This window comes from Melanostigma gelatinosum (genome assembly GCF_949748355.1).
Source record: "Melanostigma gelatinosum genome assembly, chromosome: 13".
NCBI classification, from domain to species: Eukaryota; Metazoa; Chordata; class Actinopteri; order Perciformes; family Zoarcidae; genus Melanostigma; species Melanostigma gelatinosum.
In genome coordinates, this window is record NC_136646.1 from 11,495,064 (window position 1) to 11,522,771 (window position 27,708).

The 27,708-nt window shown below is 42.2% G+C and overlaps 2 protein-coding genes across 2 annotated transcripts; one reads left to right on the forward strand and one right to left on the reverse strand.

Annotated features, from left to right (window-relative positions):
• Positions 1-1,041: 1,041 nt before the first annotated feature.
• baiap2l2a (BAR/IMD domain containing adaptor protein 2 like 2a) lies at positions 1,042-13,332 on the reverse strand (the record flags this gene model as incomplete). The annotated part of the gene is made up of 14 exons (XM_079282498.1): positions 1,042-1,175; positions 1,598-1,638; positions 2,924-3,098; positions 4,168-4,233; positions 5,877-6,060; positions 6,738-6,804; positions 7,652-7,750; positions 8,876-9,007; positions 9,115-9,195; positions 9,426-9,497; positions 9,607-9,668; positions 11,068-11,154; positions 12,785-12,860; positions 13,279-13,332. The coding sequence occupies 14 exons, from the start codon at positions 13,330-13,332 to the stop codon at positions 1,094-1,096; spliced, it is 1,278 nt and encodes a 425-aa protein (XP_079138624.1). The 3' UTR covers positions 1,042-1,093.
• A 5,303-nt stretch (positions 13,333-18,635) lies between these two features.
• On the forward strand, positions 18,636-25,769 carry nptxra (neuronal pentraxin receptor a; the record flags this gene model as incomplete). The annotated part of the gene is made up of 5 exons (XM_079282627.1): positions 18,636-19,349; positions 23,121-23,403; positions 23,803-24,044; positions 25,211-25,390; positions 25,539-25,769. 5 exons carry the CDS (start codon positions 18,636-18,638, stop codon positions 25,767-25,769), a joined length of 1,650 nt encoding a protein of 549 aa, XP_079138753.1.
• Positions 25,770-27,708: the final 1,939 nt, after the last annotated feature.

Below are 27,708 nucleotides of genomic sequence, written 5' to 3' on the forward strand. Positions count from 1 at the left end.
AAATAAACACAGATCTGAAGCTATCACTTAAAATACTGTTAAGCTCAGAAAGGCACTAGACTGCTGAGGCCGGTGTCGTTCACAAGGAAGACGAGTAAAATTTTTTTTTTAAACTGAACTTTAACTCAGTCGCTTATTTAGTTTTAGAAAAAATACTAAATATTTGAAATGAAGTCGCCAGGGGCTGATGATTTAATATCACTATTTTTTATGAAGTATTTGTTTTGTTTGATGAATCAATATCATCCTTATGCCATCAGTAAACCTGAAAAAGCTAAATGAATGGGTGAAGGTAATTATATGATGCTATGAAGACGGTATTACATTATCCATGAACGCATTGCATTTTTCATTAGGTTTCTGGCTCGGACTACATTTTTATCCTTTACAAAATATAATTAACATATTACATTATCTGCCAGAGGTTACATTTTCATTTTTCCACAAGCCATTTTCCAAAGTAAATTAGTAATGCAATTAATATGTATTAATGCGGACCGTGCAGAGAACAATGGTGGAGGTGCAATACAATGACAGAGATTATTTATCACGCATCCATCGCTGAGCTACAAAGGACATATCTCTCAGCACTGGCTCGTAACATCAACTGTACACTAACACATCGTAGACGGGAATCATTTATTTCCAAGTGGAACATATAAGTCATCCTCATATCTTTTACTGTCAGAATGTCAGAAAACACAGAGAAGGAACGATGATTTAAAGTCAGGTAAGGTCAATTAGTTCGTAACATGAACACATTGTTTCATAGTGATTCAGTCTAACAAATGTTAAAACCAGAGCCAATTATGAAATAGTCAACAAGATAAAACCATTATAGCCTAAAAAAACACAATGTTTGTTGTAATTTACCAAGATCTAAAAATATACATCAACGGTCCTTGTGCGAACCCAAAAAATTATAAAATAAACATTTTTCTGTCCTTTCTCCAGCTTTGTGTGTCTCTTAGCAAACCGAGTGTTTGAAAGTAGGAAAACACTAGACAGCCTCCACTCACATATATACTCCATTTCGAAAGTCAACATTGAACTGTCAAGCTCGACGAAAGCATTTTGTTTCGGGGTGAAGATGTCATCGTCGATATACGCTTGGGGCCGATCTGTCATCGGTGGACGTGGGCTTCAGCTTAACGGTGGCAAACGGGTTGGTGCCCCTTCAAAATGAAAAGGAGAGAGGGAAATAGATGTTGGAGGAGGAGAAAAAGACAAGAGGCAGGGTGGAGAAAAAGCATCTTTGAGCCTCACGGTGAAGTTTATAGCAAGAGAAATGAGAACTTCATTTCACACTGTTCCAGCCTCATCTAACAAACTGTTCACCTGAAAGCATAGTGAGAGTGATAGACATGGCCGTGACTGAAACGACTTCGGCACTAAACTGCACTTCAAACTCTAATGGAAGGAAAGCAATCCTGTGCCATTTAGAGCACTGCCCTCATCTGTTGTCCTCTCATTTAATGGGTTCATGATATACTTCACAAATATCATTATTTTCTGCAGAAGAGAACACGTGGTCCATTTACACATATTACAACCAGAGAGAGAGAGAGTGTGAGAGCCACAGGTACATTAATGTTACCTCGGGAAGAGTTCTGGCTGTGATCCATGTGGTTTTGATCTCTGCGGAAAAAAATATGAGAGAGGTATGGGTGAGTGAAGGCCGATCCAAAACATAGAAAACATAGACGTGCTAATGGAGGCTCAACAGGCTCCGGCCCTCGACCCCTTCGCCTTCCTGCTTTCAGTCGGTCCTCCCACAAGCTGCTCATTGATGTGTTGTACCTGTCAGCTCCACACACACACACACACACACACACACACACACACACACACACACACACACACACACACACACACACACACACACACACACACCTCAGAGTGTGTCCAGTTGACACACTCTGCTAAATCATATTTTCACAATAGAGATTGAGAACGGAGCGACAGAAGAGACGATGCAGAGACATCAAGGAAAATGCATCAATGTCACAGTGAGATATAATCAATGTGCTTTGACCAATGACCAAATATTTGGGGTCATCCTGAGATGTTCAAACCGCTGTGTGCTTGATTATCACCGCAGAGAAAACACATTAAAAAGTATTATCTCACTGCAGCAACCTAAAGGTTATGTATCGGACCTGTTTAGTCACCAGTACTTCAAATAGGTCCTCAGTCTAATCGTCTCAAGTTACAGCATGCAAAAACAAGAGCACACACACACATGCGCACACATGCACACAACCTCCTCGCCCATACACCATCAGCAGGTGGAGCTTCCTCCCTGCATCCACCAGAAATACGGGTGTGGAGCCGTGGAGAGCAGCACCTTGCCACAGTGCCCCTGCTGGACAGACTGGCAAACACCACCAAAGATGTAAAAACTGTGTGTTATCAGAGCTGTCCCCCTTTATGCCACCGTTTGTTGTGAATGAAGTACAAATCGATGTGGTACAGTAGCTCTCTCTCTTATACGGCACCTTCTCTAAAGGGAATCACTCACTAATGCTTTAGATCTAAACCATGTGATAACTTGTTTTTATTAACAGCTAATAAACACTACAACTGCAGACCTGATGGATCAAACTCCTATATTTATGACTTATTACTTATTGAGATTGTTTGATGACAAAGTAAAAACCCATCAAACTGTATTATTACCAAGTAGAAAGTTGTTCTTATTAATGGCTAATTCAAAACGTATTGATAAAAGATTTATTAACCACTGATAAAGACATTAGTTACATCGTACAAACGATATAGACAAGGTGTCTCATTAAAAAGTAGCCCCGAAAGATCACAGAAGACACAAAATGCCATCGTCATGTAGACTACATTTAACAGAATGCTGCTGGTCTTTTGATAAAAAAAGGGAAAGAGAGAAAAATTATTGACATTGATGTACCTTCTTTTCTGAATTAGACTCTGCCCTTCTGTCAGGTGTCGGTGTGATCGGTGGCATCTCATACTGTTTATATGAAGGTGGTGGAGGTGGAGGCGGAGGCGGAGGAGGCGGGGCTCCGCTGTAGCTGCTGCTACCTGGTTGGTCGAGCAGTTTGTTCATGCTGCTGCTGCTGCTTCTGAGAGAGGAGCTACTGAAATTACAAAACTCAAATCAGTTGTCTGGTATAGTCATTTTTTTTCACTCGCTCCTCTTGAAATGATAATTGTCTGTCATAGTTAAATAAATATTCGATATGAACACAGTAAATATGAGTTATATCTTGTTTTCCCTTTTGAAGTATATGAAATATGTCAAATTCATAAGCTCAGTGCATTCACACTGCTTTTAGATGTGGCATGTGTCCACAGTGACTGACATTTTAGTTTAAACTTCTTATTGGTTTTGCCCACAGCAATGGGTAACCCAATTATCTCAAATAGTTCATGTTATTATTCCAGGCCCGAGCTTCATACTGACCCTCTTTTAAAAGTGTTGGGCCCATAAAACAATAAGGAGAGCCTGGGGAGCTGCAAAATATGGCAAACATTATCAAGTAGATTCAGTAAGAAGAGTAACATGGGAGCATAACAGATGTAAATCTGTTTGTAGTCCTGAAATGCATGACGAGATGTTTGTTTGTCATCATGACTAGTAACTAGCTTAGCAGAGTAACCAGTTATGGCCAACATGCAATGAATGCCACTCTTAAAATCGTGAACACTGAAAAGATCCTCCGTAATGTGACTGGGGCTATTAAAGTGCAATTTCGACAGCAAATAATATGCTACGTCACTTTAGTAATTTCCTCAATTCTACACTGGTTGTCTGACAACCTAACGGTGACGACAAGACTCCCGTAAATAACGCAGCCCGGCAAAGAAACCTCCTTAAAACCACAATGGACTGTTTTTAAGCTTCGGCCGTAACCCCATGTCGATTAGTTAGCTTTAGAGGTTCTGATACGCAAACTTTGTTACGTTCTACTGAGCCAGGCTAGCTGTTTGTTTCCAGTCTTTTCGCTAAGCTAACCGGCTGTAGGCTGTAACTTTATATTGACAGTATGGTCGACCTTAAAACATTTCGCCATGCTGGCATAGTAAGAATCAGTAAGATATGTCAATAATTTCTCTAACTGCTTGTCATTCGCGTGACATTATTGTTATTTGACAGTCATACTTGTTGAATTCATTTAATTGGATGTTTACCCAGAGCGGGTTGTCTTTGGAGGATCATCCAATGCTTCCACATAGGTGACTGGAAACCATCCTTCACTGAAAACAAAATAGAGAGAAAGTAAATAGCAATGAAATTTTGTACAGATATTCACGGTCCCCAGAGGATGAATCCTAATTAACTTGAGGTCAAAATTTGAATGTGCCCAATACTGGTTGGTTTATATACTTATACTTGGTTTAGTATCAGACACTTGCTAAATTAATGACATCAGCACTTTGGGTTTAGCGCTACGGCTAATTCGAAAACGTGTCAGGCACGCTAAACTCAGATGGTTAACGTAGAAAGCATTATGCTAATTATTAGCATGTTAGCATTATCATTGTAAGCATATTAGCATACTGATGTTAGCATTTAGCTCAGTACAGCATCCCAGAGCAGCTAGCATTGCCATAGAACAGTGGTTCTCAACTGGTCTGGCTGCGGGACCCACCATCACCCCTTAATGACAAGCCGGGACCCACCACCCAAATTATATATATATATATATCTATATATATATATATATATATATATATATATATACCCAAATATATTATAGATATACCCAAATTATACATATATATCTATAATTTGGGTATATCTATATTCAAGACGTCTAGTAGTCGTAACGTCTCTGTGTAGTAAACAACTGTCAAATCAAATAACGAAAGCACACATCAATTATATTTTAACAAATATTATTCTCATTTTTCAAATTTAACTGGATGGATTAGAAATACATGAATACATGTTCTTCTCATTTCAAGTAAAATAACAGCTGGATTAAAAAATTTATTCCGTAATGAAATTCAATTTAGAAAAAATATTTTCACTGAATTGCCCTGCAGCTTTAAACTCAGTCCATTCAGGGTGAAGTGAAAAATCCACAATATTATATTTTTATCATCTTCCAAAAAGAGAAATTAGTGTTTGAAGAATTCACCTCTATGAGTCTGTCCAGTCAGTCTAATGACTCTGGTCTCTCTGGACATTTCTCTCTTTTGGAGATCGTCCTATGATTTGACTTTCACAACCCACAGCTCAATAGTCCTGCTCTGCTGTCTGTATCCTCGTCTCTCCCCCGTGTGTCACGTGTGTGTACATCTCACTGAGTCAGGAAACTTGTCAGAATACTCATATTTGATTGGCTGAGCTTCATCACGTGATCTGATTCACAACGCATTGGTCGGTGTTTTTCCTGCACCACTGAACAAGTGCCGTAAATGCTGGAATAATTCCGCTGCATAAAAAAAATGCCCTTCAAAATAAAATCAGGCAGGCAAAGGCCCGCGACCCACTGAAAACGGGTCCGCGACCCACTTTTGGGTCGCGACCCACCAGTTGAGAATCACTGCCATAGAATGTTTTCTTTTGCTTTTCTGTTTCTCCTTTTAGGCTTTAACATGTTATTGTTCTTTAAATGTCTCTCCAGTCATTTTGTCGCTGTTTCTTACTCCTTGCAAATGGTTGCTCCGATATCATTTTCTCACCATTTCATTTTTCCTTATAATAAAGGGACTGTGTCCAGAACAATAAATGTAAAACATTTGTCAGTAGACTTACAGAACCGTAACAGCGAGAAGCAGAAAGTACAGCAAAATAAAGTAGACTGATTTACAGTTTTGTACTGTAACAGACATTAACAATGGGTACAGATAGACAGTGGTTAAGCAGCCTTGACAGACACGCGCACACTCACCGTGAACTGCTGTCAGCACGTCCATACAGCCAGCCGTTTCTGGGCTCTTGGACCAGCACGGTTATCATCTCTCCCCTGGTGAAGGGCAGCAGGGTGGGGTTGGAGCCGCCAGGCTGGTGGTCCACCCGGGCCCTCGTGGATCTGCCTCCTGTAGGGCGAGAAATGCTTCCCTGGGGAGACGGAGCTGGAGAGATGACAAATTAAACACTTAGGTGCACTGAGGATAGTTTGTTAGATGATAAACAAGTGTAAATTGCCAAGAAGGATCTCTGATGAGATGATTAATTAAAAAGCGAAAAGGATTTATTTATTTAATTATGGCCCTGGAAATCATGACTCAAAGGGTGAGCAGACTACTGAATATCTTTCTCGATGTAAAATCATTTCAGGGACGGGATGCATTTCAATGAAGTATACCAAAGAGGGTGCATGGCTTTGTTTATCTCACGAGTGAGCATCGGTTGGGTAAACAACCTGCTGCACATAATGTTTCAGAAGGAGAAACATGAGATGAGTTGCTATTTAATATTCTGGCAATTATTTGTTGTCTGTTTTTGATACATCGTTGCTTTATCTATTTTTACCCGAGATAAGCAAGCCAAGTAATCAGACAGACTTTATGCACAGGAACTTACAAATGGGGAGATATGAAAGTGTGTGATGTGCAAAATTATGAAGAGGGAGAGAAACATAGATAAAAGGCTTAAAGGAAGATAAAGCGGGTGGCGGAGGGAAATGAAAATGAGCACTGGCGGAGGCATTAGGGGCAGGAAGAAACATAACATATGTGGCACTAAAGTAAAACCTAGCAGGTGTTTTGAGCACTTGAACAGCTAAAAGGTTGACATATCAAGCCCTCACCCCTTGATGGGACGTTGCCGAGCGGCAGCTCCTCTCTGCTCCTTCTCATCTCCTCCTTCATCCCCATCTGTGCAACAATCACCTGCACATGGTACAGACAACTTGTCAGTCATCTTTTCTGATGCTAATATATCTTGTAAACAAACAAAAGAAGGATGTGACGGATATTCTTGATGTTACAATGAGTAATGTATCTCATGTGTGACTAGAAGCACATCTCAAATATGTGTCCAAAGCGGCTTCTCGGGCTCTCAGGCTTCTCTCTCTGTTAGAGGCGAAGGAAACAAACACATAATCCATGTTAATCCTGCGATTGTTATTCGAGGATGTGGGATCTGTGGGGTTCGTCGGCATGTCACCTTCCAACGAGGAACCGACTGAAACCGACAGGGTTTATCTCTGTTGTTTACTTGAATGGTAATTTCAGCCTTCACACAGAGAATCGTGTGGTTTCAGTTTGTGAATTATCCGTGTTAATCCCACTGTATTGAGACGTGGATGTAACTCAAGGACTCGTTTATTCAGACGATATTGAGGTTCAGATGTTGACTAAAGTTAGTGTTTGGACAGAAACATCTAGCCGATCACAATCACACATTCAATTCTTTCATGCCAGACAATCTGTAATCGCTGTCCTCTTATTTCAGATACAGGTTTAATCCTCCTCAGAAAGCTTTCCTCTGACAGGAAACTCATTTCAAATTGAATCAGGCTCCAACCACTAGAGGGCCCCCTGGTAACAAGAATATGATTACAATAATGTACAGGTGGCTGAGTATTGTCCATTTTCTTTGTTGCACAAATTGAGACAAACAAATGAATCATTTTGAATCAAACAGATCTTCCCTTTGAAAGATTCCAATGCAACATCCAGCTCTCACCATGCTTGAATGATTTCTATGAACTGAACTCACAGAGTTCACTACAGCTGTGTGTCGCCTGGCCTCGGGTCCTCTGGTAGCATCGACCTCCTCATTCCAGGCATCAGCTGTCTGCTGGAGGGATCCTCCTGTCTGCCACGCCGCACACACAAACACACACAGATGCAGAGAATGAGTTCATGTTCAGCGCTGCACAACAAGAGAAGAGACGTAAACAGTTTATCGACATATGATAAGCAACAGTGCGCTATGTTTGTGTTTAAATCTATGAAAGAAGTCGTCAGTGTGCAATATCTATCGGAAAGCCATCTGTTTGTTTGTCTGGTCTCATCAACAAGTTAAAAAATGAAAACTGAGGATTATGGGAACTCATTTACACCAGATAAAAAAGTAAAAGATTTTTTTATCTTTTAATTTAGACGCAATGTAATTTATCTTATAGGTTTTTGACTGAGACAAGACTCCTACTTACTCAGTCAAAATTCTGACTTAAAATCTCATAATTTTGATTTTTATGTCATCATTTAGAATTTTTTATCTCATAATTGATTTCTTTCTTGATTACTGATCCTTTCTTTTTCATGATTCTTTTATCTTGTCATTTTGTCTTTTCATCTCATGTTTCTGACTTTGTGACTTTTTATCTTTTTATATAATTTTGACTTAAGCCCTGTATTTACATTGTAAATAAATTCTTAATATAGTAATAATAAAGTATTAACTTAGGTTTTGTTCGGGGGCCACAACACATGTCAGAACAGTCCTGAACGGCTGATACAGTCTCAAAGGGCTTTGTGATAGCCTCGTTGTGATAACTGAGGTGAGGTTTACAGCATGGAGGGTGTTTAATTAGGTCAATGGAGTGATACCATAACAATTGAGCAGGGAGTCCAGAGTTCAACAGACTCCCTGTTATTCTAATAATAAATGAATTTACACAGCATTTTTTAAAACACACAGTTAAGTGCTGTTAGTGTGGCATCAGTCCTGCTGAACAACTGGAATGTGTGTCTGCTGTTCTGTGGTTGACCTTTGTTATAAAGGAGAGGAATTTCCCCCACGGAGACCGATAAAGTCTTGTAATCATTACACATCGTTGAGAAGTCTCTTTTGAGTGCCTTCCCATCATTGCTCCTCTGAGATCCATTGCAAATGAGTTGCAAGACAAACCCGACCCATTTGGCACTTGTGGTCAATAAGCCAAAACAAACCATAAAACATTGAGATCAGAAATGCTATTCGGACAAAGTTATCTACCTTATTAATGAGGTGGGCGATGGATTGTATCAGGCCGCAGTGTTTCTCCGACAGGAAGCGGTATCGCCTCTCCTCCTCCTTCAGAGCCTCGTTGTGGCTCTCCCTGAGGAACTTCATATACTCGCTGCAATCCTGCAGATACACATGATTGACAGTTCATATGTACAGGGACATACTCATATACAGTGGTGCTGAATGTTTTTGCTCCATGGTGCAAAAACATAGAGACGGAGAGAAACCTGGTTGTCTCCTCTCCTCAGCTGCCTCTCCAGAGCTGCTGACTGGTCGTGGACTTCCATCTCGTAGTGCTTCCTGCTGCCCTGTATGAGAGACGACTCACATCACGTCTGCGCCAAATCATTTCAGTCATCCAGGTGACAATCTTTCTCATAATTCTAACGGCGTTTGCCCTTTCTAATGACAGATTCACATGATACACCGCAGTTATTCATTTCACATTACTTCCTGGAAATGAAGATGAGATAACAGCTTGTCATCTGTAAGAAGCCCTTTTGACGTAGTTGTGCCCCTGCTTTGACCCTTCACTCACTGATATGTAATCTTTATCCAGTTTAATGTTGGTGTCCATCTCCTGAAGCACCTCCATACTGAACCAGCGGAACTGGAAAGGGACAAAATCACATTCAACGCAAGAGGAAAAGGAGGACATACGAGTCGGGTCACACATTTAAAGGTTGTGATGGACGGATACGTGTGTTGATGTAACTTACGACTCCGTCTAGCTCCGCCGTGAGTCGTCGTTGGCTCGCAGAGATCTGAATCAGGACATCACCTTAAACACAATTGCATCAGGCTACATGTCACATTATTATCATTACTTAATATCCAACTATCAAACAATGAAATGCCGTTGTGCTGATTAAATCCATCCCCTTTGTTCACTTCTATCTACTCAGTCAAAACTTGTTTTTGAATCTTTGTTACCAAGCTAGCCACTGTGCTAGCTGTGTGAGGCTAACGTCTTGTTACACAACTGCCACGGCCAACTGTCAAGTGTTTTCCTGTTTCCTCTCGTGGACTATGTACTTTGTTTACCAGATGAATCTCTGTGCTGTACTTGGTTCTCTGGAACAATGTGTCACTCGTGATTCTTGTTGCTTCCTGAGTTGAAGGCCAAGATAACTGACTTGACAGTTAATCTATATTTGTTTTCATCCGGTTTCCTTGTTACTCTGCCAATTCCGTTTACAATACCTTTCGTCTGTGTTGATGGTTCTGAACCTGTGATGATGTTCATGTTCACTGTTTTCTGCTGTGTACGCTGGTATTGAATGAGCTGCCAAATGTTGTTGTGACAGTTGCACAGTTGCCTCCAGTAAAAGGCCAACTGCTGTCTTAAACCGTGATTAAAAACTGTGCTGAGCTATATAGCTAGGGGCAAGCTCCAAACCATTTCCAAAGCAGTTTGAATATCACGTTTCATCATGCCACAACATTGCATTCTGGAGAGTGCCACTTGTTTAGTTTGGCTTGTCATCGTCCCTGAAATGCATGCTGGGAGTCGTATCCTCACTGAGGAAACAGTACAGTGAGAGGAGACTAATGATCCAGTTTGGACAGTGTCTTTCACTCCAGCCACTAAACCTAACATGACTCCTTTAGGGCGGCTGAAATTGAGAGTCGTCGTCAATTATTCATGTTCCCAGCCAGCATCTGATACCTACTCTGGCAACACTTCTTGGCTTGAACTCACAGAAAAACAGACTTAAACATAAATGCGTTTGAACCCTACTGTTGTCGTACTTTAAGTAGAAATCTAATTAGTTAGTTCTGCCAAACTCTTGACTTGACTTGAGCCCAATAGGCCTCAGGTCAGGTTAAAGTTGAAAGTCCTTAAAAGCACTGTAAAACACACTAATTCAGCTTATGAAAGCAGGCTATGTTTAACACACTTCAACATCAAAGAATATGTTAATTACACACACACACACACACACACTCTCGCTCTCTCTCGCGCGACACATGCACTATGTCCTCGTAGTTGTGAAAGGAGTAATAAAGCGCCAACAGAGGGTAAACTTTGGTCTTCATGACGCTGAAGAATACTGTTGAATTAGTTTAATCAATGACCATGAACACACCAAAGACACAACGCTCACATCCTGGATTGTCGATTCAGCAATAACTGCTTTGTGTTGCCACTCAGCGTTCATACGTGTCTTCATACCTACCGAGGGAGCGAGACGATATGGTGTGGAAAGCATTTTCTCCGATCTTTGAAAGTGCACTACAGTAGGCCTCACTTGTTATAGCAAGAGCTGAAACAACACAAACACAATGGTCATTTGAAATGCTAATTGATTTGGTGCAATTCATTTCCCTGGCATGGAACTACAAGTGCAGGTAAACAGGCCAATTAATTACCCCAAAAAAAAGGAAATTATTCAACAATTCAAATTTCCATACACACAAATATCTTTCTGTAATCAAATTGAGATATGTTCACTTAAAAAAAGTAAGCATACTTTCACAGGGAAATCACATTTTTCTAGCAATAACCATGAAGTCCTTCTTCGCTCTCATTGACCACCATTGATGCTGCTTTGTTTCTACCACAGTAAATCTCAGGTTTAACTCATCAGGTGGAATTCATGATTACATTTGATGTGGTTAAGTTGTGTTTTTTTAACTACAGATTTTAATGTACTAAATTGTAAATAACATTATCGTATTGATTTAAAGGGGATTTTTAACAAATGGTAGATGAAAGCTACAGTTTATTCAGTCAGCCTGAACACTTTAAACCGCTTTTTCTCTCAGCCTCTCTCTCGTTACTGCTATCTGCCTTTGTAGGGCAGTCAGAGACGAAAGTGGTCAAATCACAGCTTGACCCCAATTAAATCTGCATCCTGGTGTTGCCTCAGTAATTTGAGCGCGTAATTAGATCCCTGTGTGGAGTCCTTCTGGTCTTTTATTTTTCAGCAGGTGAGAATAACTTTGTTTTTGGGAGCGAACCAATCAGACAACGCAATCCCAGAGGCTATGAGACAACGAGACGGTGCTGCAATAACAATTGATGTATGTAGAGTCTGAGCTGCATCCGGTACTTATTTGAATTGGATTTTAAAAATGTATACGGAGAAGCTGCATCAGTAGAATCTATGCGTTGCATTTGTTTTTGCTCTTTGAGCTCATAAACATGTCATGAGGTCATTGCCCTGAACACACATGAGTGAACTAACAGCCTCTGTGAAGGTGGGCAACAGAAGACAAAATCATCTTTTTTTTTTAAGGAGCTTTTGGTTGCAACTATGAATCAGCTGTTGTGGATGTAGCATCACTGTTCTCGCGCATATTAAACAAACACGTATAATGGAACACAACGTGTGAAAGCATCACCGCGCAAAAACCACCTCTGTTGCTGAATATCATTTGCATGTCAGCCTTTCACATTTCATGCATTGCACGGAGATTAGAGGTGATTATGACGCGAATAACCGAGACATAAAATATAGACGCAATTACTGTGCTTTCGGATTCAAATTAAAAGTTTCATCCTGACCTCTTCTCTTCCTTACAGGACTTAAATGGCACACAGTCAGATAAAGAGCGTAGAAATAAATTCAACACGACATACAGTATCCTAAATCCCTGCCTCTGTATATGGAAATGTGTAGCTGTGTTGTTATATTATCACAGCCTCTGCAGGCCTTGGTTACAGGCCTATAATCAAGGCTGTAATGGCACCAGGATATCCCCAAAGCATGATGGACTTTAGAATTAGGTTTCGTGAGATAGATGCCTGACAGCTCCCATATTGCAGGGAAAGCTATTAGAGTTTGTTTCGTTTATTGCACTCGTAAAGGTAGCTGTGTGGACGGCATACACAAATTACCTAATAGGGAGAGAGTCTCTTCAGAACATTGTGTGTCTTTTTTAAAATCTTACCCTGGAAAGCATGCACGTAGCTGTTACCCAGTGAGACCAGTTTCTGTAGGCTTGGGTTGAACTCATCCATCAAGCTCTGTTTGGAAAAACACACACATCACAGTTTCTGTTGCGTTTTCGAAAGTCACAGGAACTTTAAGACCCGCCTAAAGGAGAATCAATCAAATCGATCTTTAATTGAATCTGTATTTATGAGCACAAACCCCCAACATCAGAGCACAGACAGCCTCAGACTAAAGCAGAGGAAATACTCCTTGAATTTGAAAATGACTTTGTGCATTCACTTCGTGTTCACTTGGCAGAATTCAGATTAAAAAAAAAAGAAAAAGGTCGAACTGAGCTTCACTCCTCAGTAACCAGGACATATTTCTATGTTTTCCAGAAACTTTCCAGAAACTTGTCACTTGAAAAAGCAAGAACAAAACATGACTCCGTCTGTCTCACAGGTAAGTTTGTTGTCCAATTTGAGCCCACACAAAGAATCTGTTGCTTACCGAGTAAATCTTCAGGGTGGAGCGATGCAGCTGATCACTATTCATCGCCGACATGTTTGTATCCGAAACAGTGCAGCCGTCTGTGAAACCTCAAGAGGCTCTCCGGGTCTTAAACCATCCAGCGACTGTTCCAAAAGCCTAAAGTTGATAGCATTGAACTGGACTTGGAGTTGAGGAGAGGAGGCGGCGGGTGAGTGTGCTGGTAACTGACACCACTGTGGCCCGAGAAAGACTGGAGTAAATAATTAAACATGGCTCAACCATAAAACACACGAACATATGCTGTAAACCCTGACAGGCCTGTGCGTGCACTTTGTGTACTTGCCACATTTTATTTAAGACTATAACAGAGATCTGTTTTCATGACATCATTACAGGTATGTCTTTAGAAATGAGTCATTAATATCCATTCTTAGATCTGTCTTTAGGTATTTGGCTGAATCCTGAGCTTACAGGATTCTCCTTGTCTTGGAAGGGGGTTAATGTGAAGTCATTCACAGCTCTAAAATAGCAGTTTGATCTACCCTGACATCAGTTTTGAAGGTTCAAATGAAACACCTTTTAGTTCACCGGAACATATCACGGAACATATCACTTGTTGGTGTGACAGGTTTTAGACAATGGAGGACTTTGGACCCACGGAGCAGATGTTAATTCAGAGGACAACAAAAGTAAAACATGTCGACGGGATTCTGGGCTACATAAATGAAAGTGACTTCTATAAAACTGTCACAAAGTGAATTTTTAATTCAAGCATATTTTGAAATCTGTGATCCCAATCCTTTAATACAGGAACACCACTAATAGTTCTCCTTTTTTATTGGTTAATGCAGAATTCAGTGGTCATATGTGCTAAAAATCCTATAATCCTCGTACTTTCATCACTTCGGATGTCAAAATCCGACGGACTCATTTTATCCTCAAACAGCCGACTTATTCTGTCTTTGACATGTCAGAGGCAGTGAACTCCTCAAGGCGATGTGCAGGTGTCATTCTATTAGATCAGCGGTTCCCAAACTTTTTAGGCCGCGCACCCCCTTCTACATCCCGACCGGGTTCGCGCACCCCCCCCCCCCCCCCTTAATAATAAAAAAAAAAAAGAAGCAACAGAGCCTTTTAAGCCTTCATAGCCGCATAAGAATCGGACCAATGAGAGAACAGTTTGCTCGCGCGTGGCATTTGTTTACAAGATTTAGTCCGCTGTTAAATGTTGCAGTGTGAACACAAACCGAACAAAGGAGCAACTGCAACATTGTATCATATTAATCCCTGAATCGGAACAAAGCAAACAAACTGAAGGTGTGAAAACGCCCTGAAACACTGCAACAAAGTTTCAATATCTTTCAGTGACACAAGGCGTCACTTTTAAAGAGCAATACGGATGCGAGGACACACGCACAGGCTCAGAGGCAGATTATCACATTTAATTTACAATTAATGAGCGACTAATGTAGCCAGGATGTCTTCGGACAAAGCATCGATGCGGCGCGACACAGTGTTGTTGGACACCGGGATCATGTCCAACTCTTTTGCTTCTTTCTCCCCAATCATACATTCCACCATCTCTCTGGCAGCTGGCAAGCTCACGTCTTCAGTGATTGTGTGCGGTAGCCCCTTTCTCGCTATTCTGTAACCAGATATGAAGCCCGTAGTGCGTCATTTATAGACCAACACATGAATGAGACTCCAGTTGTTTTTGGCTGTTTTGTAAGTCCTCCAATTTCGATATAAACAATGTAAGGGGCTTTTGACTTGCACTGGCATGCTTGGTGTTCAGGTGGCGACGTAAATAAGAGCTTCAGACTGTTAGCCAGAACCTCACTGCACACCACGCACTGTGGCTTTGGGGAATCTGCGTTGCCAATCCAAGTGAAGCCCAGACACAGATACTTTTCATCATATTTCCTCTTTTTTTTCGCAGTCTGATGCTCACTCTCGTTTCCTCTTTTTTCACCTTGACTCCGCGATGGGCCGATGTGCTCCCGATTTGTCTGTGCTATCCCTTCCTCCTTTTCGGTCTCCTCTGTCTCATCTTCCTCTGACTCTGGCTCGATTTCTTCTCCCGGTCTCTCCCCACGCACCTCTCCGTTCCCCTCGCCTCCGATTCCTCTCTCTCTCTCTGTCCCTCTCCTCTTTTACGATAGCTTCAGATGTCCCACCTGACAGTTTTTAAATTAAAATTACATATTTTTTTTATATTTAATATTATTACACCATCAGACCGCCATTACACTTTTCCTCTCGCGCACCCCCTAGAGGCAGCTCGCGCACCCCCAGGGGTGCGCGCACCCCACTTTGGGAATCCCTGTATTAGATGAATGTGTGTGAGAGAATGCACACAGGAAGTAAAGAGTAAACTGGAAAGCCTTTGGTTCTTGGGTTAGTTGTATTGTTTAATATATTACTGAAGGCCCAGAGAGAGAGAGAGAGAGAGAGAGAGAGAGAGAGAGAGAGAGAGAGAGAGAGAGAGAGAGAGAGAGAGAGAGAGAGAGAGACTTGTACACTAGATGGCACCATAAACTTACTGCACACATGACTTGAATTTTAAACAGCTTCATAACACTCCTGATTTAATCTCTTTCTTCTTCCCTCATCTTTTCTCCTCATGAAAAAAAAAAGGTTTTAGCACATAAACCCACTCTGAATACGAACACTTTGTTACACAAATTGAATTGAAAAGCGTACGAATGCAAAAGTATACAATTGGAAAAAATGAAATAGGTAAAAGCAGAATTTACTTTGTCAGAGTTATAATATTTCATATATTATATAATTTGATTATTATCACTGCTGCGTTCATATTTTAATGCAGTGAGTAAGAAGTAGCACTATTCAAAATCTATCTAACACTTCATTGTAGTTTATGAACTGATCACATGTTTGGTGTCTCTTTATCTGCACAGTAACAATCAGCTAAATGCTAAAAAAGTGCAGTATTTCTCTCTGATTTGTAGTAGAGTATAGAAGTATAACGCATCATGAAATGGATACAAAATAATACCCAAAGTACAAATTATACTTCAGCACAGTGCTTTAAGTAACTATACTTTGGTACTTTCCACCACTGCAGACCATTAGTGGCTCTCTGATGTACATTCTGCTGACACAGTAGACATTTAAATCGCTTATTTAATTACAGCTACAACAATCAAGCAGCAGAGGCAGGAAATACAACATTCACACTGAAAACCTTTTAAATATGTCTAAAAAAATGTTTTTCACTGGCACAATTCATTTAGTCTCCCATCCCCCCTACAGAGGTTAAGTCCCCTGCTTACAAAGAAGTCAACAGAGAAGAGGTCCCACAGTGTTTTTAGACTTCGGAGTAGCGGCTCTGACCAAATCCCCATCACAGCTGATGGATAAAATCCTGTGGAAAAAGTGCATTAACACAATGATAAATTCCCAGCAAGGGAAACTTTAAAAGCTCTCACGCCACTGCAGCACACAGCATAAAGGTCATGGGCGACTTATGATGAATCAAGCTCAGACTTACTGGCCACAGAGTCTCTCATGCTTTTACGGACATAAAAGATCAGCAGTATATTGCCATCATTAACCGGGATTGTCCAGAATGCTTCACCCACGCTGGCCCTTTTTAATGCACTCGTACCCCCCCCCCCTCTCTGCAGCGTAATAAAACACAAGTTTATACTGTAATCCCCAAATGCATTAATGTACAGAGCCGGTGTTTACACCTTCATCACCCTAAAACCCTGAAATAAAAACCAGTCAAAGCTACAAGCGTCGCCACAATCATCATTAGATGTAACGCAGCGACGAGCATATGGGCGGAAATGACTGCAATAAGAACCCACACTACTGCTGCAACGCTGGCAAAAAGTGCATTTAGTGTGCAGCACGCTGAATACAGAAGTGTGGAGCTCCAATCAGTCTTGCTTTTGTGTGAGAAGTGATTGTTTTGTATTTGCTTTCCCCCGCCTCTTGTCTCCATCTCTGCAGGAGTATACTCAACAATCTACTTTACTATTCGAGTGTTCTGGTGTAGACTGAGAGCCCAAGCTACTTTTTTTGCTGCAGACACGTCTCACGCCGTCTCACGCCGTCTCCCCTCACCCATCTTCTATTAGAGCTCTCAGCGCCTGGGACTTTGAGAAGTCTTAGCTTAAATCCCACTTAATACTTGTGTGAGAATGCACATCACACACTCACTTTATACACACGGCGAAGAGTTTTCTCACTCCTGTCTTTGTCTGTCTGTGTGTGTGTGTGTGTGTGATTCATTTTCCCTAACTCAGTTTCTCTCATGCTCATAAATATGTTTTTTAATTACGTGTGTGTGCATGTGCATCACAACGAGATTAAACTGTATTTTTAACTGCCAAGCATCATGGTTTAATGAGACGTACCCTAACATCAGCAGGTCTGTATCGTGCTCTGCAACACACACACACACACACACACACACACACACACACACACACACACACACACACACACACACACACCTACACACACACACACACACACACACACACACACAAACCCCCAGCTATAGGGCCATCATTCTGTCATCTCTGCTGCTGTAGAGCTGTTCTACTGAGCCTTTAGGCTGACTTATGGCCATCCACACATTGCATTACAGTAGGTCTGTAATGTGTTGCTGAGCAAGAAAATATTAAGCCCAAGGGAGGAGGGGGGGGGGCAATTTCCTGATGTGAGACCGATTATTATGCATGCCGAGGAGATCCAATTTAGAATTTGCATCTTCGATGAAAGCTTGAGGAGAAAACAAAAGTGATGAAGAAGACAAAAATGCACCCTCTTCTCTCTACAATGTGGCTTCGAGCAGCAATGTAAAGATATTTGATAGGATATACCTATCAGTGATCACAGATTACATGTTAAACACAGCTGGAAAAGTTCGGCACATGCTAAAAAGATCAAATGGATAAATAAATGTGCTACTACATGGATCTCCATCTCTCTCTCTCTCTTCCTCCCTCTCTCACTCCCTCTCTCACTCCCCCTCCTCATTCTGCTTCAGCATGAACAGGCTGGATTCTGCCTGAATACAGAGGACATGCGCGCTGAACAGGGGGGAGGAGGTCCATCACAGACCGTTTCTGATGTTTTGTGTTGACTCGATTATGGTGCAGAACTCTCATTTTCTAATCGCCTGTTCTTGTGGAAAAGAGGAAAAGTGAGGAGTTTTTTTTTTTAAATTTTCTCTCCAACATTTACAGACATGAAAATAAATTGACGCGTTTGTTGTTTTGGAGCTTTTGGTTTCTTACGGAGTCAGAGTTATTATTCCTATTATTATTAGATTTTTCTAATAATCGATCTCCCCCGCCGCCACCCTGAAGTTCATTGTTATTATCTTGGCCGCCGGGATGGTGGCCTTCATCGGAGCGGTAATCTGCATCATCGCAGCCGTCCACACCGGTTCCTCTCGGGCTGCCGCGGCACAACAGCAACCAGCCACCGACAACCACTCGCTGTATCCGGACGCGGTGGCGCAGAGCCCCGCTGCAGCGGGCTCCGTGGCCCGGTCCGGGTCTTTGGGCGCTCTCCATGTTTCTGAAACGCCCGATTCGGAAGCACCGACCTTCAACATCGGGCTCAGCGGGCTGGACAGGGTCACTGTACTCACGGGTCACGACCCGACGGTCAGTCGACTCATCTGCACGCCGATCCCCGCCGGGGAGTGCAACCCGAATAACTTTCAGCAACAAGCGGAAGACCCGTCGCTGTACGCGGGGGAAGACTGGGGCTACCTCCGCACCACCGCGGAAGAGCTCCGGCAGACCGTTCTGCAGCAAAAGGACCAGATATTAACGGACCAGCGGACCATCAGGGAGCTGACGGGGAAACTATCCGAGTGCGAGAAGGGGCTGGACGGCAGGAGCAGCGGCGCAGACAGACGCCGGAGCGCTGCGGGGCTGTGGGGGGGCAAAAGCGCGGCGGAGGAGACGCACCTGGAGCGGGTCATGGTGCGGGACAGCCCGGGTTCGACGCCCGACGGCGTTCACCTGCTCACCGTCAGGGCTGTGGATGAGCTGGAGCAGGCGATCACTCAGCTCAAAGACCGCATAGAGAAGCTGGAGGTAGGTAGAGTGTGAAGGAGATCACCCCTCCACGTAGATCATCTCCTGCGTGATAAAACAATGCTTGGGAAGCAGTCTTGGGTCCCACATGATGGGATTTTGAGGCCATAAAGAAGGATCCCTCTATAAGTTTCACCTAGAATGGTGTTTCATGGCCTGAGAACAGCTTTTTTTTTAATTATTGAAGCCTGTAACTCAAACTCTAGCTACATTTTGCTGTAGTAAGTGATGATCAGAGTTATTTTAGTCTTTTCTCCACTCTTATAATACATACAGGACTCCTGCGCATGCATGCTTATGAAAACAAGGGGTTTGAATGTTGAATGAGAACAAGTGAGTTATCCAAAAGCTTTTGCGTGTGATATGGGATGTTGGCAGCCATATAAAGAAACAATATGAGATTTATTTTATTTTCATACTTATAACATAATATTATCAACTGCATCCATTTGAAATGATATCGATGTTAATTGCTGATAACATCAACATTTAGTGATTTCGTATAATCATAACTTGCCATCTGTTTATGTCATTAATAATACATGAATTGATTGCTTTGGCGCAGCAGATGCTCATTTCTAACGCCAAGTAAACAGATTGAGATTTAAAGTCAAAAGAAGGAGAGAGAGGCGAGATGAGGATAACGGAGGAGTGAAAAAAGGAGCAGCAGGAGGTGGAGGAGAGAGTATAGCAGAGTAACATGAAACAAGCTCTCATCTGAACAGAATCCAATGATGTATAACTTCATTTTTGGCGAAAGACACATACATAATGTATGAGTTGCCTATATTTGTAGAAAGCGGAGTGATTCTCTGCAGTGTAGTACTCATCGCTCTGTGCGATCACATGTACATGTCTGTGTGGGTCATTGTCTTTGCGGATTATAAACACTTTGTTATTCTATGTGGCCGCTGACAGATGGAATCCTCTAGAAAGCAAAAGGGTTGAATAATCACCACGTTTTGCGCTTTTCAAGAACACATATTTCCCTTTTGACAGAATGAGATCTGAATGGATTTCACAGGTCTTTGTAGTTCAACCTAAAACACAATCCTGTAGCGCGTGTGTGTCTTTTACCATCCAAGTCACGTTTCCGAGTGCGCAGGAGCTGCATGGCCTATACTTCAGTAGCACATTGTGGTGTTTACATCAGATGCTATGGTGAATATAGAAGAAGAGCTTTCATCTAGTCAGGTCAAATAATACTCCAAATCGGATACGTTTTCCTTCTACTTTTCGCACACACTGCAGCTGCCCGTTCAAAGCCCGCACTGTTGCATGCTGTATGCTTTCAGTTGAGACGTACTATACTTCCTCATAACATTGCACATTGAACTTTGACCCTCTTCCTTATATATCCGCTGCACAGAGGATTGTGGGTCAGAGTAGCCAGAAATATATATGCTGGCTTGCATACTGCAAAAAGCGAGCGGATGCATCCTGGTGTTTTTGGCATACTGTCATACTATGTATTAGGACATGCGAAATATTTTTCTGGCACACTAAATGGTATATGGTTGTATGGGTATTGGAACGCACAGTATGGTAAATTCCTATCACCATTAGCGTTCAAGCGCAGACCACATGCAGCACACAGGGTGATATGGCTGCAAATGGTGTGAATGTGCACTGACTGGAATGCTTTTCCATTTCTAGCGTACCTACCAGTACACTTAGTACCACCGTTTCTGATAACAGTTTGAGCAATTGTGAATTTCTTTCGACAAAATGATTAAGATTTCCATCACAACCAGCAGCTCAATGATAGTAAGCGCTCTGTAATATTGCACTGATCCAGCTGCAGGGTGGATATCTTTTGCACTGAGCTTTACCTTTAGTATTGGCTCTTGTCTTCCCTATTTTATGTCTTAAGAACAATAATCACCCACGTCTTATCACCACACCTGAGACAGGGAGGATAAAACAAACGCTCCCGCCTGGAAATGAACCGCCCCCTTCAGGTGCAATCACTTCCACTCAATGAGAGGTTTATATGCTGCCTTCCTCCCTTTGCTCCCACTTTTTTTGACCTGAGTCATGATGTGCGCTTCCTGTAAATCCGTTGACTTCTTTCTTGCTTTGATTCACGTTATACCGCACAATATCTGTTGAGAGGATTTCTATTTGTACTGAGTCTGTTGTCCCCTTGCGGAGCTAAAACCACTCACACAGAAGTGACCGAAGAATGGATGTGAGATCTTCCTTTGAAAAATGAAACAGCTCTGCATCAATGAAACAAGCTGACCTCTTCTCCTTCTGTGCTCGTATCCATTGAGTCAAGTCTAGTGCATTCATGTCCAGCAATGCCTGCACCACAAATCTACAATACATTTTCTTCCCAGAAGATATTGCAATTTTGATCATTTTCTCGAGAAATGTGTGACATCTGCACATGTACATACCTGCATTATAGCCTCGTCCTGTGCTCGATAAAATAACTATTACATGTTGAGGGTAGATCATCATGGCAAGACTCTGGGAAAGCAAATGCATCACAGTGTACAGTGCATGTCAAGGTCCAGTTTTAAAATCACTATTACATCAAATGTGTTGGTACTTAATCATGTTTTATGACTTCCTGGTAAGACAATTTGCAATAAGGACATTTATTTTTGCTCAATCCTTCGATCGGTATTTAAGGATAGTGATAAGTCGACTGCAGAGCACATGTCAAATATGTTGAACTGAGGATTACATTGGAAATCCCATCCATCCTGACGAAGGATCTTTTTTGGGACAAAAATCAATACTTTAGACTCTTTATGCTTTACTGTGGTTGTCACATAGTAGTTGTCATTATCGTGTCTCATAGCTACATGTAAGCACTGAGAAATGTATTCTGTATTGATTGCTCTGTGGTTCCTCTGTATTTCTACAGTAGACTGTAACACAATGCTCAGTGGATACACTGGACCGCGCAGGTTTTAGAAATATTACAGCGTCTGTTTTTCCCACATTCCCTCTCTTGTGGTTTGGCTATTTATTTCGGTGACCCGTTCTGAAAGGGATCCTGGTAATTTCTTGTTGATGGAAAGAGTTGATTATCTTGGCTGACCTTTAAGATGGTCTGTCCAAAGACTTCCCGTGTGGCACTCGGACACAGACAGTTTTGTTATGCTTCTCTGTGAAATTCTTTGTCACAAAAGAGCTTAGAGGTGCGTGCCAAAAATCCCACAGTAATATGAAAACATCGACAAATAAAACCCAGAATCAATTCGAAGTAATTCTGCAAAAGCAGCTAAAGCCAGCATTCAGTTAGCTTAGCTTAGCATAAAGACATGGAAACGGCGGGAAAGACCTAGCACGGCTCTCTCTGAAGGTGGAAAAATCCAAAAGTTCTCTAATCAAGCCGTTTAACCTAATTTGAGTAATCTGTACAAAAAACAAGGTGTAAAAACAACATGTTGTTGCTTTTATAGGAGATAATGTTGTGATTTTACTGTTATGTTCAGGACTATTTCTTGGCAGGGTATCTCGCAAAAATGTTGAACTACTCTGTAAGGACAAAACATTAACTACAGCAGAGTGAAACCTTAATAAATGAGCCCCGCTGTATATCCAGCAGTGATGTAATGTCTCAGCAAAATCAGTCATTAACTGGGTGTAATAGCTTTGCCTTAGGCATGCAACCGAGCTAATGTTGAGATTCACTGCTATAGTAGTAAATACATAATACCTGAACTGTTAGTTTGATTCAACATAACAGAGTACTTTACAATGTTTTCCTGTAAAAACACCCCAGTTTTCATCCACTGTATCCCTCCTCTGCAGTCAGACATCGGCTCGTTTCCTCACAACCAGACGGACAGCAGCGCCTCAGGAGCGCCAGTGGAAGGCGACGTGTCGGGCGGCCCGGACCGGTTGGCCGATCCCGGGCACAGAGCCGGAGCGGACAGGGCCTGGAGGATGGAAGACTTGGAGGGGGAGCTGGAGAAGAAGGTGGAACTGCTGGAGAAAGAGAGAAAAACCATGAGGCTGGAAACAGAGACGCACAGGCAGGAAATCGACCGGGGCATCAATAAACTACACCATCGACTCTCGGGGCTGGAGGGAGGTCGGTATTGACAGAGGGGGAGGAAAAGAAGGAAATGATGTGGCAATGAAAATATAATAACAAGAGGAAGGGAGACATGTATAAGTGACTGTAATGAATCACTTGCAGAATGACTCAATTCACTAATGAGAAATCATTTGGCATAAAAATGACCTCATATGTTTCATTTTTGTATTCCTCTTGATAAAACAGGCCAAATCAGGGTTTCTTTATGATAAATAAATGATGTTTAACTGCTGGAGAAAAAAAAAAGATCAGAGACTATAAAATCCATGCCCCGCCTGAAAATGTCAGATCAGATGAAGAAGTTGAGTCACAGTCTATGAGATTAGCAGGAAATCTATTTTGCCAGCTCGATGATGAAATAGATTTCTCTCTTTTGCGTGCATATACTCTCAGGTGTGTCAGGGCATTCCTTCCCAGAGGGCTACAGGCTGTCCTTCCCAACTCGGACGAACTACATGTACGCTGTCGTGAAACACTCCATCCCGGCGCTGCGGGCCTTCACCGTCTGCCTGTGGCTGCGGCCCGCGGAGGGAGGGATCGGGACGCCTCTGTCTTACGCTGTTTCCGAGCAACCCAACGAACTGGTGCTGCTGCAAGGCCTGCACACCCCCACTGAGCTGCTCATCAACGACAAGGTATACGCCGTCACTGTGTATCTGAACTGACCCGCCCACTGCTTGACAGCAATTCATTTTCCCCGAGGAGATTTATGTCACGGTTTGCGGGTTATGTTTCAAACTGTTCATTGATTGATATGATGTGTGTTATTAAGCCGACACAAACCCGAGTCTGTAGAGAGCACGTCATTATGAGTCCATTTTCTGCAGAACTTTATTTTAATGAATGCAAAGGGATATAGAAACTGTAAACACCGACATAAACATGTATTACCGTAATTATTGACAATTGACAATCATTTTATAATATATTAAACAGCATAATGCCAGGATAAATTGCTCAATTATTGCTTGATAAAAAGATCAAGATTTACATGAAGAGTGCATGCATTCCATTACTTAGTCAATATATGTGGAGTACTACATCCAAACAAATACCGATTTGAACATACACGTTGTGATTTTTCAATCTGTGTCAATATGTTTGTGTTACGTGTTAATTTGATGCAATGGTGCAGCCACGTAACAATCTGCTTCAATTTAGGTTAATTAAGGTTTTCTTTAATAATATGACAGTGCCTTTTGAATAAAAAAACATATAGGATAAAAAAAACTATAATTTCAACCAGAGAACGCTGTTAATAACTTTGCTGTAAGACACAGTAACTGGATCCAAGATCCCCCCCCCCCCACTATCACCCACTGCTGCTTTCTACTCGGCTCACCCACTTTCTGGAATGTTACCAGTATCACTGCGCTGTATACAAACAGCATTATAGTCTTGATTAGAATCTGTAATGTCTCTTACAGAAGAAGTAGTGCACTGCATTAGCATGCAAATAAGTCCAACACATCAAACGACAGCAGACAAGCTAAATCGCCTCATTCATGTCTTAAATTACACATCAATGCACCACATTCACAGCACTGCAGGGTGGTGTAGTGCAGTGCAGTGACTGGTATAATCCAATGAAGTCATTATGGTAAAAGATGCCTGGAGGAAAGATTTGTGTCCTTGGAGGTCGCTGGATGTCTTTGGGACTTTGGGAATACTGCACAACAGCCAACAGAGGAAACAGGAGAGAAATAAGATAACAGAGGGACGTCACTATACAGCTACATCCTGTCTCACCTCCAAATAGGTGGTTCTTCTGAACTGCCCTCGTGCTCTACCCCGTTGCTAGGTGGCGCAGTTGCCTCTAAACCTCTCCAGAGGCAGCTGGCAGCACATCTGCGTGAGCTGGAGCCAGAAGGGAGGAGCCTGGCAGGCCTACCAGGGGGGAAAGCTGCGGGGCGAGGGCCACGCGCTGGCAGCCGGACATCACGTCCGACCCGGAGGAGTGCTCATACTGGGGCAGGAGCAGGTGAGTGCATGAATGAGGGAGTGAAAGGCTAAATGAATGACGTTTTCAGTGCTTGGATGCAGGTAATGCTTACTTGCTGGTTTGTAAGTAAAAGTGTTTTTGTCTTCAATCACACACTCTCTGTAACGTCACTCTTCTTTCTCTCCAGGATTCTCTGGGCGGAGGGTTTGACTCATCCCAGGCCCTGGTTGGGGAATTGTCCCAGGTGGGTCTTTGGGACCGGGTCCTGTCTGCTAACCAGGTGGCCAGCTTGGCCCGCTGTGGCAGGGTCACCCAGGGCAGTGTGGCCCCCTGGACCGAGAACGGAGTTGAGGTTTACGGTGGCGCGACCAAGGACCCGGGAGAGCCTTGTAGCAAACACAACAGGAGTTCTCAATGACCGATGGGGCAAAGGGAAGGGACAGAAAGACGGGAGGGGTAAAGTTGTAGCCCTTTCAAGAAAATAGGATTCTGACCATTATTAGCACTGCTACAGAATTGTTTTAACATCTATGTGTGGCATGGACTGACAAGTTTGTAAAAAATGGAAAATTGATGGTATGCATATCTATATGACGTGAGTACTTGAGGGTTTGCAGTTACTTTACCACTTCTAGTAATCAATGGAGGCCCACTGGAAAATTGTGCAATACAAGATGAGATTCCTCATAAATGAAGCTTATTAGATTCATGTCCAGCTTCAGGCCACACTAAACTATTTTGTCATTGGTCCAAGCTGATGTCAGCAAATAATGTAAACAGTAACTCTGTGAATACTAGGAAGCAATTGAAGCTTCTGCTGGTTATTCATTTGTGAGCAAACGGAACAGCAACGACACAGTGCTGGTCAGCTGACCAAAAGTAGTATGATTCGGTAACAAACTGTTTTTTAACCTTTTAGAGGAACTGTGAACATTTTGGAAAATATGCCTATTTGCTTCCTTGCTCATGTCTGTACAGTAAATCAGTAGCCAGCTGACTTAGCTTAGCATGAATAATAAAAAAAGCGGGTAAATGTTACCCTGGCTCCGTCCAAAAGTAACGAGATCTACCTACCAGCATCTCTAAAGCTCACCAATTAACATGTGATATTTTGTTTGTTTAGTCAGCACAAATATTGATTAAAATTCGTCGTTTCAATTCAGACTTTGTTGTTTTGTACAAACACGTTCATTTGTGAGCTTTAGGCGAAATGCGTTACGTTCGGACAAAGCTGTGCTAGCCTTTTCCACCTGTTACCAGTATTTATGCTAAGCAAAGTTAGCCTGCTGCTGCTGGTGGCTTCCTGCTGGCGTGCATAGCTACATGCGAGAGACTCTCCTTACCAAACGCTCAAGAAAGACTCTCAAGAACGCAAACAAGTGTATTTCCTGAAATGTTGAACAGAAATGTTGAATCAGATTAGAGGAAGCTGATAAAACTGTGCAAACATGCCCACTATCTATATTTATTCCTTTGAGACGGCCGAGCTGGGAGAACTTCAATGGGTCGTTCACAGCTGCTGTAGAACAAGAGTTGTTGGCCTCCACTGCCAGACCTCGTGTAAAACCTCTGAAATCCCTCCATGAGTGCAGCAGGGTCTGGGTGGAGTTAATTAAGAGCCGAGACAGCTTTAGAGTAGGGAGTCAAGGTAAGGTGATGAAAATGGTAGGAATATTAAGTCGTAGATGGCACCAAGGGATGGATGATGAAAGAGAAGGGAAAGGGGGGGGATTGAGTACTTTTAAGGCTTGATGCCACATTGTTTTCACCTCTGCATGATGTATTCATATACCTGTGATGTCTTGCCACTGCACAGTGCCTCCTGTGAACAAATCTAAAACAAGTCTTATTCCCGAAGGAATTCACCACCGCTAGCAGAATGTTACTCTTTGTTGGGGAACGGGGCATTTTATATATATTTCTGAAAAGCCTTTGCCCCATTTTATGTCGTATGTCGGTGCTTCAGCTTGTACTCTTTAAGTTCTTTTAAAAACAATACACAACATTCAAGTTGACATAATGCACTCACAGTCATTTTAACAGTTCTGGATGCTGACTGCTTCTCCTTTGCCATTTTATACGTGCAGCCACTCAATAATGTGGTTTGATGAATTAACAACCTGCAACCTCCAACTCTTCCAACCTTCCGACATTCCATGCATGAGTTGTACTCTATGTTTGTTAGATGCCTCGGTGCATCCATGTTTCTGAAAAATCCATCTCTGATCTCTTTGATGGTTATTCTTCACTGTTGTGTGAGACGTGATGTTAAATACAGATTTGTCCATTTCTATGAAAAACCGGCTCTCCCTATAGCATAAAAAAAATATCCTGAGTGGAAAGTGCCTGTCCGGCTG